Raw genomic sequence first — 14051 nt, 5'->3', positions numbered from 1 at the left:
GTTAATATAACAACTTTTTATTTTTTGTTTTTTTTTTTTAATTTTTTTAATAATTTTTTTGTTTGTTTTTTTCCCCTTAATTTATATCTAAAAATTCCTCTATGGAGTAGAAGGAGTTGTCATTCAGAAATTCTTTTAATTTCTTCTTAAATTCTTGTTGGATCTGTCAGACTTTTGATACTATTTGGTAAGTGATCAAAGACTTCAGTGGCAGTATAATTCACGCCTTTCTGTGCTAAAATTAGATTTAATCTTGAATAGTGAAGATCATCCTTTCTCCTAGTATTGTAGTTATGCACACTGCTATTACTTTTGAATTGGGTTTGGTTGTTAATAACAAATTTCATAAGAGAGTATATATACTGAGAAGCTACTGTGAATATCCCTAGATCCTTAAATAAATGTCTGCAGGATGATCTTGGGTGGACTCCAGCTATTATTCTGATACACGCTTTTATACAATAAATACTTTATTCCTCAGTGATGAATTACCCCAAAATATGATGTCATATGCAAGCAATGAGTGAAAATAGGCATAGTAAGCTAATTTACTAAGATGTTTATCACCAAAATTTGCAATGACCCTTATTGCATAAGTAGCGGAACTCAAACGTTTCAGCAGATCATCAATGTGTTTCTTCCAATTTAATCTCTCATCAATGGACACACCTAAAAATTTTGAATATTCTACGTTAGCTATATGCTTCTGATTAAGGTCTATATTTATTAATGGTGTCATACCGTTTACTGTATGGAACTGTATGTACTGTGTCTTATCAAAATTCAGTGAGAGTCCGTTTACAAGGAACCACTTAGTAATTTTCTGAAAGACATTATTGACAATTTCATCAGTTAATTCTAGTTTGTCAGGTGTGATTACTATACTTGTATCATCAGCAAAGAGAACTAACTTTTCCTCTTCATGAATATAGAATGGCAAGTCATTAATATATATTAAGAACAACAAAGGACCCAAGACCGACCCTTGTGGAACCCCATTCTTGATAGTTCCCCAGTTTGAGGAATGTGCTGATCTTTGCATATTATGAGAACTGCTTATTTCAACTTTCTGCACTCTTCCAGTTAGGTACGAATTAAACCATTTGTGCACTGTCCCACTCATGCCACAATACTTGAGCTTGATTTACACAATCAAAAGCCTTTGAGAGATCACAAAAAATCCCAATGGGTGGCGTTCGGTTATTCAGATCATTCAAAATTTGATTGGTGAAAGCATATATGGCATTTTCTGTTGAAAAACCTTTCTGGAAACCAAACTGACATTTTGTTAGTTCTTCATTTTTACAGATATGTAGAACTTGAAAGCAGTTTATAGAATGTGTGTTGCAGCTGTTCTGCAACAATTTTACTACTATGGCCTTCAGTGCCTTCGAGTTTATAACTAGTTTGATTATGCAGTTATTACAGCAGAAAAACTGGTTGAAATATGTCAAGAGTCATGACAAAATACATTCATTGTTTTTGTACTTTTTCAAGTTCTTCTGACTCAAACTCTCTTCCTGTTCATCAGGATGTTTTATATTACCGTCTCCGGAGAGTATGAAACTGCTACAGAACATTTAAAAAAGCCAGTTTTAATTTCAGTACCAGCAGAATATGGTTGTATTTTTCACTGCGCCTTTACATAGTTGTCATGTTTTAGCCCCTTATATGCTCACACTGCAAAACAAAATCTAGTTTAAAAGGTGGTTTAGAAGAGTTTGAGCTTTACCCCTAATTTGTAAACTATTGGAAACCAATAGGAGAATCAAATTTTATATTCAAAGACCTGGTGTTGCTCAATTATCACAAGGAAAGTGTCAGGGTTATTCTGCACTCACTTCCATAGATATAAAAAGCTAAATTTCGTATTAGTTTTTCTAGCGGTCAGCCCCACCCCTCCAGGATGACTGAGATTCATATTATCTGCATGAAAATTGCTCATTAAATCTGTTTTACTGTTCCATGTAAGAAAAGGCAACAAGTTGTACAATATTGCTTAGTTTTGTTTTTTTTTTTCAAGAAAATATTGCTGGAAATGTTGGGTCTCAAAGTTGCAGATAACTCGGGTGTGGTGGAGGGGGGTAGGAGAGGGGGGCAGGCACTGTTGGAAGCTGCGCTACAGGATCAGACAAATGACTATATCTTTAATAATGGAAAGTGCAGGATGGAACAACAACAACAACAACAACAACATGGAAAGGATGGATTGCAACTCACCACATAGAGAAGGTGTTGAGTTGTAGACAGCACAAAGATAAAGACTGCTAAAATATTAAAGCTTTTGTATAAAGCCCTTCTTCGGCAGTCGAAAATACATGCACGGCATAACCCCCCCCCCCCCCCCTCCACCCTTCCACCCACCCACACACCCACACACACACACACAGCACAACTCACTCACATGGCCACTGTCTCAGGGCACAGGATATGTCGTAAAGAGAGTTCCCATATGCATAGTTCAGAAAAGCAGATGTTGGTAGTAGGAATCCTGACTGCACAGGCTGCGAAGCAGTCATTAAAGTGAAGTGCATCATATTAGGTGTTGTGTTTAGCAACTGGATGGTCTAGTTGTCTCTTGGCCATAGTTTGGCAGTGACAATTCCTGCGGCCAGACAGCTTGTTAGGTGTCAGGCCCATGTAGAAATCTGCACCATGGTTGCAACTTAGTTCGCTAATTTCACAGGTGGCCCTGCCTATGGTAGGGAGGGGGATGCCTGTGACAGGACTGAGTAGGTGGTAGTTGGAGGATGTATGGGACAGTCTTTTTTATGGATCTGTTGCAGGGATATGGGCTCTTGCAGCGAGGCATTTGGAGCAGAAGTGGAGTAGCTGTAGACAAGGATATTGCTTACATTCAGTGGGTGGCAGAATACCCATCTGGGATAGGTGGGGGGGATAGTGGGAAGGACACCCTCATTTCAGGACCAAAAGATAGCTACTTTGTCAGTCACAGTCCAGCTCCAGCGCTCTGAGACAGTGGCATCTGTATGCGAGTTGTACTTGTGTGAATGTGTGCGCGTTTCCTACTGCAGAAGAAGGATTTTGTCCGAAAGCCTTAATACTAGGGTTGGAACTTTAAACAGTGGCAACTATTTATTCACAACCGATACGAAAGTTATATGTTTGCACCTGTTACTTTCCTTCAAAATAGTCACCAGCGTTGTGTAGAATCCGTTGCCAGCAATGTGGAAGGCATAATATACCGTTAGCAGAGCCTGTTCTGTTGATGGTGCGAATGGAGCAGTCCACTGCCTGTTGAATCTGGAACAGTTCTGAAGCGAATCCTTCATCTTCGGAATCCTTCATCTTCGGAATAAAATCAAAGTAACGAGGACTTAAGTCCGGGGAGGATGGTGGATGGTACAGTACTTCCCAGTCCCATTGACCAAACAGGGCAGCCACAGCTTGCGCTGTATGTGCCCACACATTGTCATGCAAAATGATGGGTGGGCTGTGCAGAAAGTGTTGCCACTTCTTTAGCAAAGCTGGTTGCAGGTGATACTCCAGAAACAAACTGTAATACTGTGCATTGACAGTCTGGCGTGGAGGAATGTAATGCATTAGGATAACACCATCACAGTCATACACGAGAATCACCGTAACTTTCACCATACTGGGGTTTTGACGCACTTTCGACTTTCGCGACGACCTAAAATGATGCCATTCGTTGGATTGGAATTTCAGTTTTGGCTTGTACGAAGTGGCCCATCTCTCATCCAGTGTTACGATACGGCATAAGAAAGCCTCTCCTTCACGCTCATAGCGCTCCAAGTGCATCTGAGCAGCATCATAACGCATTCATTCCTGCCTTTCTGTCAAGTCATGCGGAACCCCCCATGATGCAATATTTCGCATGCTCAGGCGTTCCTTCAGGATGCGAATCACAGTCATATGCGCTAATCCGGTTTCGTGGGCGAGCTCACAAATCATATGGTGTCGATCACTGTCCACTAATGCGGCAACAACATGCACTTCTTCTTCAGAGATGCTAGGGCATCCTGCCCGATGCATGTCTGCCACAGTTCGCTGACCTTCATTGAAAGCTTTTACCCAATGTGCCACTGTTCTGTCCGGCATTGCTGATTCCCCGTATGCCTCTTGAAGACCTTGATGACACTGTCGTGCTGTACAACCTCTGACACATTCAATCTTGATCCAACTTCGTTGCTCCTGTTTTGAAAATGTAGAGACACCGTTACATTAGACTGCTCGCTCACAAGTGACTGTGTTTCCATCGATTGTGTGCACACCGGTGACGTGGGACGGGCGAGTCCATTTGCTCGGAGGTAAGTTAGGTATGTCAACAATGAGTGCTATTAGCAACAATAGTAGATTCCATTGCATAGTGTCTCCACAGCAGTGTTGCCACTATTTAAGTTCCAAACTATGTATTTTGGCATTTTTCATTGTGCTGTCTGCAACTCAACGCATCCTCTATGTGGTGAGTAGGAATCTGTCATGTCCAATTGTTGTTCGGTACATCTCTGCAAGTATTAAACTGATGAAATCAGAACCTTACCAATGTTCGCTGGAAATGTGCAAATGTTCACACAAAATTCAACAAAACCTGTGATGTTCATGCAGCAGCTTTTCTGAAATTAGACCATGTGGCATGGTATGGCCCTTAAGACATTAATATCATGATGTGGTTTTAGCCATGATGTTTTCACAGAAGGTACCCACATCAGTAAACAAATATTGCTCATGGCAGTGTGCAGCCGTTAGCTACTTGTTTATAGGACAGTACTGTCATTGACATTGAGTGCACACGCACTTAAACTTATAATCTAATAACAAAAATTTCACTTTTATTTCTTCAACAATATCATGAAAAGAGAAGTTGCTGCTTTCCATATAGTGGAGATGCTGAGCCACAGAGAGGCACAACAAAAAGACTCTCATAAATAATGACCATTAAGGCCTTCGTCAGCAATAGATGACACACACACACACACACACACACACACACACACACACACAACTACTATAGTAATGTAACGGGATGCCATTCAAAATTATCATTATTTATTATTTTTGCAGCAGCAGATAACTGGCAGTGAAAATCAAAACAGGCCAGCAGAGGGTCAGCATGCAAGTCGCAGCACGTCATCCTGCTCTCGTGAATCTAGTACTCAAGTAGATACTAGCTCTGATCACTCAGACAAAGATGAGAAGGCAACTGTTTCATCTGCATCTACTAAAGAAGAACGCATCTTGTTACCAGGGTTTGTTATTTTATGAAAGCACTTTTGCTGAACAGTGTTTAGTTTCATTGTACTGTTTGTGTAAATCCATGTGTGCAACGTCCAACAAGGAAATGGTAATTCTGAAATGAGGTAAACATTGACTTGAAAGTGAAGGACTGGGTTTCTCTTTGAAAATAAGGAAACACACCATATTTGACACTTTGTGAATATTTGTTGTGTCTTCTCGAGTAAGATGAGTGATATTTTACCTTTTCCAAATATTGGTGATGCAGAAATTTCAGTGCACCACTAAGAGTCGAGCTTCGACTGAAGAACCCATGATGGAAGCCAGTATGCAGTTTGTCACTAAGAGTTGTAATGCAACAGGTGGTCTCAACAAATAATTAGATATATTTGTTGTTTGAAATGATACTTGGAGAATGTAGTCTTCTTCGGGCATAACATAATTTATTTTCTTTAACGTTTATTTCTACAGTAGCTGTGCATCAGGGAACAGGTGAATTTTTGCCTTGGAAACAGTATTTCATAGATTTTCAGGTTTGAAAGGATACAAAACAATCACTCTTGAGTGTGATCATTTGGTAGGGTTCAGTGATAGGGAATTGCACTGGTAAGGGAAACAGTTTAAGACAATGAGAAATAAGTCTGATAAATAATGAAGATAAGAAAATTAAAACCGACAAGACAGTTAAAACAGGTTATAAAATGCATGTTGTGACAGCTACATCGAAATCAGACTGACTACAACATTTTAAATAAAGGGTGTCCAACCTTCTAGATTACCTGGGCCATGGAAGAAAATGAGCGTGTTTTTGGGGTGCACCTAATATACTTAACACTAACAAAATAACTGCTAAGTGAGGGGGGGGGGGGGGGGAAGATAATTTCTTAATTAATGATTCTTTATTCTAAAAGGGCACGATGGAATTAATTTAACATTTTATGTATGAAATTTCATTAATAATTATATATAAGTAATCACAAATCATAAAATTAATGTGACATTTGAGTTTGAACTTGGGAAACTAATTTATCAGAATGTGTTTAAAGTAGTGCTTGCTTCTTTGACAGTAATCACTGGACATTAATAATATGTAACTCATACTGCATAGGGGGTCAGTCTGTGGGCTGTTAAATGAAGAAATTGGATTGAATTAAGATCATCTCGTCTTGCCTGGAATGCTAGGTGACATGGCTGGATTATTACGACCAAACTGCTGAATACTTTTTACCGTTCTGCTGCTATGTTCAGTGTATGCTGCTGCATGCTGTACCAATGAGTTCAATACTCTTATTTATTTTCTTGATCACAGCATTTGGCCAAATTCTGTATTATTTTGTGGGACTCACTGCAAATAACAGTCCTGTGAGGCATCATTGAAATTGTGGACAGCAACTGAATCTTAATTGTGTTCTCTCATTTTCAGTCACAGTATCAGACATGCTGGTAATAATGCAGCACTATCTACTGTTAGTTTGTATCGGTTGACAGTAGTTCCAAGACTATGACTTCTAACAAATACCAACCAGAGACAGGGGCCAAGTTGTTGCAGGCAGATAGCACATACAGACAATACAGTACAATCACAGCATGAAGAATTTTCTCTACAGTGTGTGGGGTGTGAGGGGAATGAGCAGGATGACCTCTGCAGTGCAATGCAGTACAATTAAGGGCAAGGGAAGCAGCTTCTGCTGATCATCTGCCATGATAGAAATTGCACACAAAAGTAGAGAGACTTCGTGAAAGCTCATTATAGAGATGTTCGTGTTCAAATTTGGTTCTTATTTGTAGCAATGGATGTGGTATCAAATTCAACCTGTTATAACCGAATAACGATACTGTTATGAAAGGGGTAGTTGCTACTCACCTTATAGCAGAGATGCTGAGTCACAGATACACACATGACTGCAGAGTCTGCCTGCTGAGGCCACAGCACCCAGAGACTGCGGTCATGTGTATGAGAGATTGCGTTTGCATGAGGGTGTGTATGTATGTCCTATCTCCAATGAAGGCCTTATTGTACAAAAGCTCATTTTCTGGCAGTCTTTTTGTTGTGCCTATTTTTGACTCAGCATCTCCACTGTTGAGTAGCAACTATCCTTTTTGTAATATTTTTACATCCCATCTTGGATTTTCCATTGTAGAATTACAATACTGTTAGAGAACAAACATTGGCAGTAATTGCAATCCACATGAACTACTGTGAAAAAGGCTCTTTATCACAACTGTGCAGAAATAACACAGAATTTCCTTGTATTTCCGTAAATTAATTTCGTTATACATCTGCAGATATCTAGTTTTGCACATGCAGCTGAATTAACGATAAAATAACATACAAGCGCGTGTGACAGATTAGCCAGTTACAGAACAAGGCCCTGGGGGCTCAACTATAACACGGGCGGCAATTTTAAGAATGGAATGGACTGATGAGAGAATAGCATTATATGGTTGGAGTTTCAGGTTTAACGTACCATTTTTTTTTTTTTTACCGATTGTGTAATAGATGCTCACTTCCTAGGCCACATTGATACTAGCTTTTTGCTGCATGCAGCCCATGGGCCACGGCTTGGACACCCCTGATTTATACTGAATGTAAAGAATTGTCAGTGTCTTCAAAAATACTGGTGTATCAGATAACTATAGACAGCTTGGAAGATTGGACAGATCAGGAATGTTTTCCATGGGATAGTAAAACGAACTTTAGAAGCCAGATTAAGTTTTGGTATTTTAAAAGTCAACACACTTTGGAGTGCTTGTTTGCTTTTATGCAACGTCATTGTATCTTCTACTTTTGGAATATGAGGAACTTCCGTACACCCCTGGACTATGAGCAGTTAATTATGTGGATGAATTACGAGGCCACATAATTGGTGACCCTGTATTTCAATACACAGAACTATCATATCTTTTGGCGAATGGCGCAGACGGCAAGCAGCTAAATACTGACAGGGAAAATGAGTTACAACAGAGCAGTGGAAACTGTGTCAAGACAGTTGCATACACAGCGACGACGACAGGGATTCGGTAGTCGGAATATGCTGATGCCACTGCCATGTGAATCGTGACCAAAGCAGATGGCCCTCATGAGAAATGCTGGTATTATAAACATTTCAGCTGATACAGTGTGAAGCGCAAGTCACCGTGCATTTACTCAGACTACCAGAACATGCTAACATCAGCATCCTGCCCAGTAATACACATTCTACCATATGGAAAAGACTGTATCTGTCAGATGGGAACATTGCCATGACATTCTTTGTAGATGCTGGATCATACATCAACAAACTGCCTGTCAGCCACAAACCTCACAACAAGTGACTGGAAGAAAAGCACAGATGACTCCGATATATAAGAAGAGTAAAAGAATGGATCTGTGAAATTACAGACTAATATCTGTAACTTCTGTTCATTGCAGAATCCTGAACGTATTCCTAGTTCAAATAGAATAAACTTTCGTGAGACTGAGAAGTTTATGTCCATGAATCAGCATGGTTTTAGAAAGCATTGTTAGTGTGAAACTCAGTTTGCCCTTTCCTCACAGGATACACTGGAAACTATGGATGAAGGGCAGTAAGCAGATTCCGTATGCCTAGATTTCCGAACAGCTTTTGACACAGTGCCCCATTGCAGGCTGTTAACAAAGGTACAAACATATGGAGTAAATTCACGCAAATGTGAGTGGCTTGAAGACTTTTTAAGTAATAGAACCCAGTATGTTGCCCTCGACAGCAGGTGTTCATCAGAGACAAGGGCATCATCAGCACAGCCCCTGGGAAGTGTGATAAGATCACTGTTGTTCTCTATATACATAAATGATTTAGTGAGCAGGGTAGGCAGCAATCTGCAGTCGTTTGCTGATGATGCCATGGTGTACAATAAGGTGTTGATGCCACGGTGTACAGTAAGGTGTTGAATTTGAGCGTCCATTGAAAGATACAAGACAACTTAAACAAAATTTCTAGTTGGTGACATGAATGACAGCTAACTCTAAATGTGGAAAAATGTAACTTATACGTATGAGTAGGAAGAACAAACCTGTAATGTTTGGATACAGTATTACTAGCATCCTGCTTGACACAGTCAAGTTGTTTTTTATATCTGGGTGTAACATTGGAAAGTGATGTGGATTGGAACAAGCATGTGAGAACTGTTGTTGGGAAGGCGAATGGTTGGCTTCTATTTATTGGGAGAATTTTAGGGAAGAGTGGTTCACTTGTAAAGGAAACTGCCTATAGGACGCCAGTGCAATCTATTCTTGAATACTGCTTGAGTATTTGGGATCCGTACCAGGTCGAATTGAAGTAAGACATCGAAGCAGTTCAGAATCAGCCTGCTTGTTACCGGTAGGTTAAAATAACACATAAGTGTTACGGAGATGCTTCGAGAACTCTAAATGGGAATCCCTGGAGGGAAGGCGACTTTCTTTTCGACAAACAGTACCGAGAAAATTTAGAGGACCGGCATTTGAAGCTGACGGCCGGATGATTCTACTGCCTCCAACATACATTGCGCATAAGGACCACAAATATAAGATACAAGAAATTAGGGCTCATATGGAAGCATATTGATAGTCATTTTTCCCTTGCTCTATTTGTGAGTGTGACAGGTAAGGAAATGGCTAGTAGTGGTACAGGTACCCCCCGCAACGCACCATACGGTGGTTTGCGGAGTATCTATATAGTTGTAGATGTAGATGTACAGACATGCTTGAAGGCAGCTAATAACTCCACAGTCAACTCTTACATATACAAAGTTTGCACCATCGATGTTGGTTTCTCCAGTCAATTAACATGGTCTTTTGTAGTTGCTGATGTCTCCGAACCTGTATTGGGTACTGACTTGCTAGCATGCTGAAGACACTTTAACTAAGCTTAGTAGACAGTAGTACTGTATCCGGAGCTATAGCTCATCAAGCTTATGGTATGCTACTGAGGACAGACAACACAAGTCCATCAAAGTAACGTAGTACACCTGTATCGTGGAACCCTTCTGGCGACTGCAAGTAAGTCTGCGAATGAATTGCAAGTACAGGTCCACTATAAGGCATCAAGCCAATACAGTGCACTCCATCTTCTCTGCACCAGGACAACCTGTCTTACTACACGCATGCAGAATCACACCAGATTGGCTGGCAGAGATGAAGGTGATTTTTGAGGAAATCTTACAGTCTGGAATTATTCTCTAGTTGAACAGCTTGCTCCTACTCCTGCTTCATAAAAAAGATGGCTGGTGCAGGTAATTTTTTTGCTGGACTTTAGACCCAAGAACAACCTCTGATGAGTATCGAGTGTCCAACATAAAAAACTTCACATGTGTGCTGGCCAGGGCAAAGGTTTTTTAGTGCCCTTGAACTGTTAAGAAGCATACAACCAGATGCCTGTAGCTACAAGTTACATGACAAAGTCAGCAGTGATCACATCTTTTTGTTTATTTGATTTTTATTCATTCTTATTGGCCTGAAAAATGCCGTCCAGTTGTGACGACATTTCTTTGTTGAGATACCCAAAGGACTTCAGTTTTTATTTCACATACTTGGATGACATTTTAGCATACTCCCTTAGTGCTGAAGTGTGTGAACAGCATCTGTGTATAGCATGCCACCAATTGCCATTTGACCGTGGAGTAGTGTTGCATGAAAACCAATGCATCATAGGAGAGACTCAAGTTACATTCCTGGGCTATACCATTTTGGCCAACAGCATTTGCCCATTGGCAGAAAAAGTTATGTTACAATCTATGCAAAGCCAACATAGTATCAGCAGTCGAGACAGAGAATAGTAAACTTTTACCGACGTCAACTCTCAGCAATGGCTGCTGTGCAGACAGCATTCACGGATGCCCTCGCGAGCGATGTGTGCATTCACAAGACACGGATATGTTAAGTGGACACCGAAAATAGACAAGGCATTCAGTTTCCTCCAGGCAGGCTTAAGGCGGACACTGTTACTCGCTCACCCAGTTTCCCATGCATACCTGCATGTAGTTGTTAATGCAAGTGAGTTGGTAATCACTGCAGCACTCCACCAACAAGTACGACAATGGCAGCCACTGAAGTTTTTCTCTAAAAAGCTGCAGTTGTCCCCACAGAAGTAGGGTGTGTGTATATAGGGACAGTTGCAAATATACGAGGTAGTCATGTACTTCTGACCTCAATACAAGCTCGAGCAGCAGCCATTTGTACAGAGTACAAACCCATTACCTGTGCATTAAGAATGTTGGCAACAAATGTTCACCTAGACAGTTTCAAACTAGTAAGTTTGTGAGCCAGTTTGTGGCAGACATTCACCGCATGCCAGAAATTTTGGGGCTGACTACTTTTCTTGTATTTGTGGGGTGGTAAAGATTATAAACTATAAAGAACTCGCTGCGGAGCATACCATGAACCTACAGTTACAACAGCTATGAAAAAATCCATTGACAGGGTGAAACCTCGAAGATGATTTGTGTGCCCAACTCTTTTAAGTTGAAATTGTTGTGTGACATTTCCCAGTGCAAACCACGACCATACATTTAGAGGAAGTGCTGAAAGAAGCTTTTACAGCATCCACAGCTTATCATACCTGGGGCTAACGCTTCGATCAGATTATCTGTGGACTGCTTTGTGTGCCCTTCTGTGGAGGAGGATGCACATGCGGGGCACATTCGTGTGTTCCATGCCAACTAAGTAAAGTGGGCCATCATGTACGTGCTGACATCAGTAGCTTTTGAGCTGTCCCTGTGGCATTGATATGTGTTCGTGTACTTACGCATTGTAAGAGCAGCAGATAGTACATGTGAACACTCTGGTATGTTTTGTGTTGCCGCACTGTGGAAGTTCCTATGCTTCAGAATTTTAGTTTGCTTTTATCTGACTTCTCTGTATCTTCTATTTTCAGAATAAAGGTAACTTATGTACCTGAACTACATGTGATTATTTATGTGCCTAAATAAAGAGGCCACAAGTAAATTTTCTTCGGCTGAAATTAAATATATTAATGGCAGTACAGTCCCCACTTAAATGTCCTTAGGTAAAGTTGCAGTTTCTTTCTTGTACCAACTACAATGGCAAAAACATAGGTACATTTTTAAAAAAAAGTTATATATTGCCTTATAATAAGAAACTAGATTATTTGGTTCTGGTTAATAAGAAGAGAAGTGATACAGGCTTTATTTATTTGAATATCATGGAATTCCATATTTTGAATTTTACTGGAGCACTGTATTTCAAATTGCTGGCTACAATTACAAACATTGGTATTCATGAGGTACCGGGTACACTTTGTATGGTAAAGTTCATCACTTCTTTGTAGTTTGATACTATTATTTCGAACAAGAGTTCCTTAAACATTTTTGTAAAATTCAGGATGGAACGTAAAATAGTATGAAAGGATAGTTGCTACTCACCATAAAGCGGATGTGCTGAGTCGCAGATAGGCACCATAAAAGACTGTCGGAAAGTGAGCTTTCAGCCAACAAGGCCTTTGTCAAAAATAGACAACACAAACACACTCAAGCAACTCACACACACATGACCACAGTGTCTTGCAGCTGAAGCCAGACTATGAGAAGCAGCACATGATGGAGAGGCAACCAGATCGGGGTAAGGGGAGGCTGGGACGAGTTGGGGGAGGGATAGCAGTGTAGGTGTGGGGGACAGTAAACTGCTGCTAGTGGGAGCATACAGGAACAAGGTGGAGAGAGGGTAGCGCAGCTACAGGTGGAGAGAGGGTAGTGCAGCTAGGAGGTAGATGGAGGGTGAGGGAGTGAAGGGGGTAGTGGAAAAGGAGAGAAGTAAAAGACTGGGTGCATTGGTGGAGTAGAGGGCTGTATAGTACTGAAATGGGAACAAGAAGGGATTGATGGGTGAGGACAATGACTAATGAAGAGTGAGACCAGGAGGATTACGGGAATGTAGGGTATATTGCAGGGATAATTCCCACCTACGCAATTCAGCAAAGCTGGTGTTGGTGGGAAGAATCCATATGGCACAGGCTGTGTGAAGCAATCATTGAAATCAAGGATGCCGTGTTGGGCAGCATACTCAGCAACAGGGTGGTCCACTTGATTCTTGGCCACAGCTTGTCGGTGGCCATTCATGCGGACAGACAGCTTGTTGGATGTCATGCCCACATAGAATGCAGCAAAGTGGTTGCAGCTTAGCTTGTAGATTATATGACTGTTTTCACAGGTAGCCCTGCCTTTGATGGGATAGGTGAAGTTTGTAACTGGATTAGAGTATGTGGTGGTGGGAGGATGTATGGGACAGGACTTGCATATAGGTCTGTTAGAGGGATCTGATCCATGAGGCAAGGGGTTGGGAGCATTAGTTGTGTAGGGATGGATGAGGGTATGGTGTAGGTTTGATGGACAACGGAATACCACGTTGGAGGGAGGGGGGGGATAGTGTGTAGGTCATTTTTCATTTCAGGGCACGAGAAGAGGTAGTGAGAACCCTGGTGGAGAATGTAATTTAGTTGCTCCAGTCCTGGGTGGTACTGAGTCGTGAAGAGAATGCTCCTCTGTGGCTGGATGATGGGACTTTGGGAGGTGGTGGGTGACTGGAAAGAAAATGCACGGGAGATCTGTTTTTGTACAAAGCTGGGGGCTAACTATGGTCTGTAAAGGCCTCAGGAGACCCTCGGTGTATTTCGAGAGGGACCACTCGTCACTGCAGCTGCGACAGACACGGTTGGCTAGGCTGTATGGAAGCGACTTCTGGCTATGGAATGAAGGTATTGCTGGTGGCTGATAGGAAGGAGGTTGTTGGTTTGGAATCTGTAGGGCATTGGGAAAGGAAGTGTTCAATAGCATTAAGGCCATGGGCATTAGGGATGTTAGTGTAAATGGAGGTGGCATCAGTA

General features: G+C 41.2%; 1 protein-coding gene across 1 annotated transcript in view; it reads left to right on the top strand.

Moving 5' to 3' along the window:
• The window catches only part of LOC126236005 (zinc finger and SCAN domain-containing protein 2-like), a 205314-nt gene that overhangs the window by 88872 nt on the left and 102391 nt on the right, over positions 1-14051 (top strand). The window contains exon 9 of the mRNA XM_049945014.1: positions 5044-5228. Coding sequence (XP_049800971.1) covers positions 5044-5228 — 185 coding nt within the window. The remainder of the gene's footprint in view (positions 1-5043; positions 5229-14051) is intronic.

The sequence above is a fragment of the Schistocerca nitens genome, chromosome 2 (genome assembly GCF_023898315.1).
Source record: "Schistocerca nitens isolate TAMUIC-IGC-003100 chromosome 2, iqSchNite1.1, whole genome shotgun sequence".
Lineage (NCBI taxonomy): Eukaryota > Metazoa > Arthropoda > Insecta > Orthoptera > Acrididae > Schistocerca > Schistocerca nitens.
Note: the sequence above shows the minus strand (reverse complement) of the source record. Positions and strands in the feature narration are given on the sequence as shown.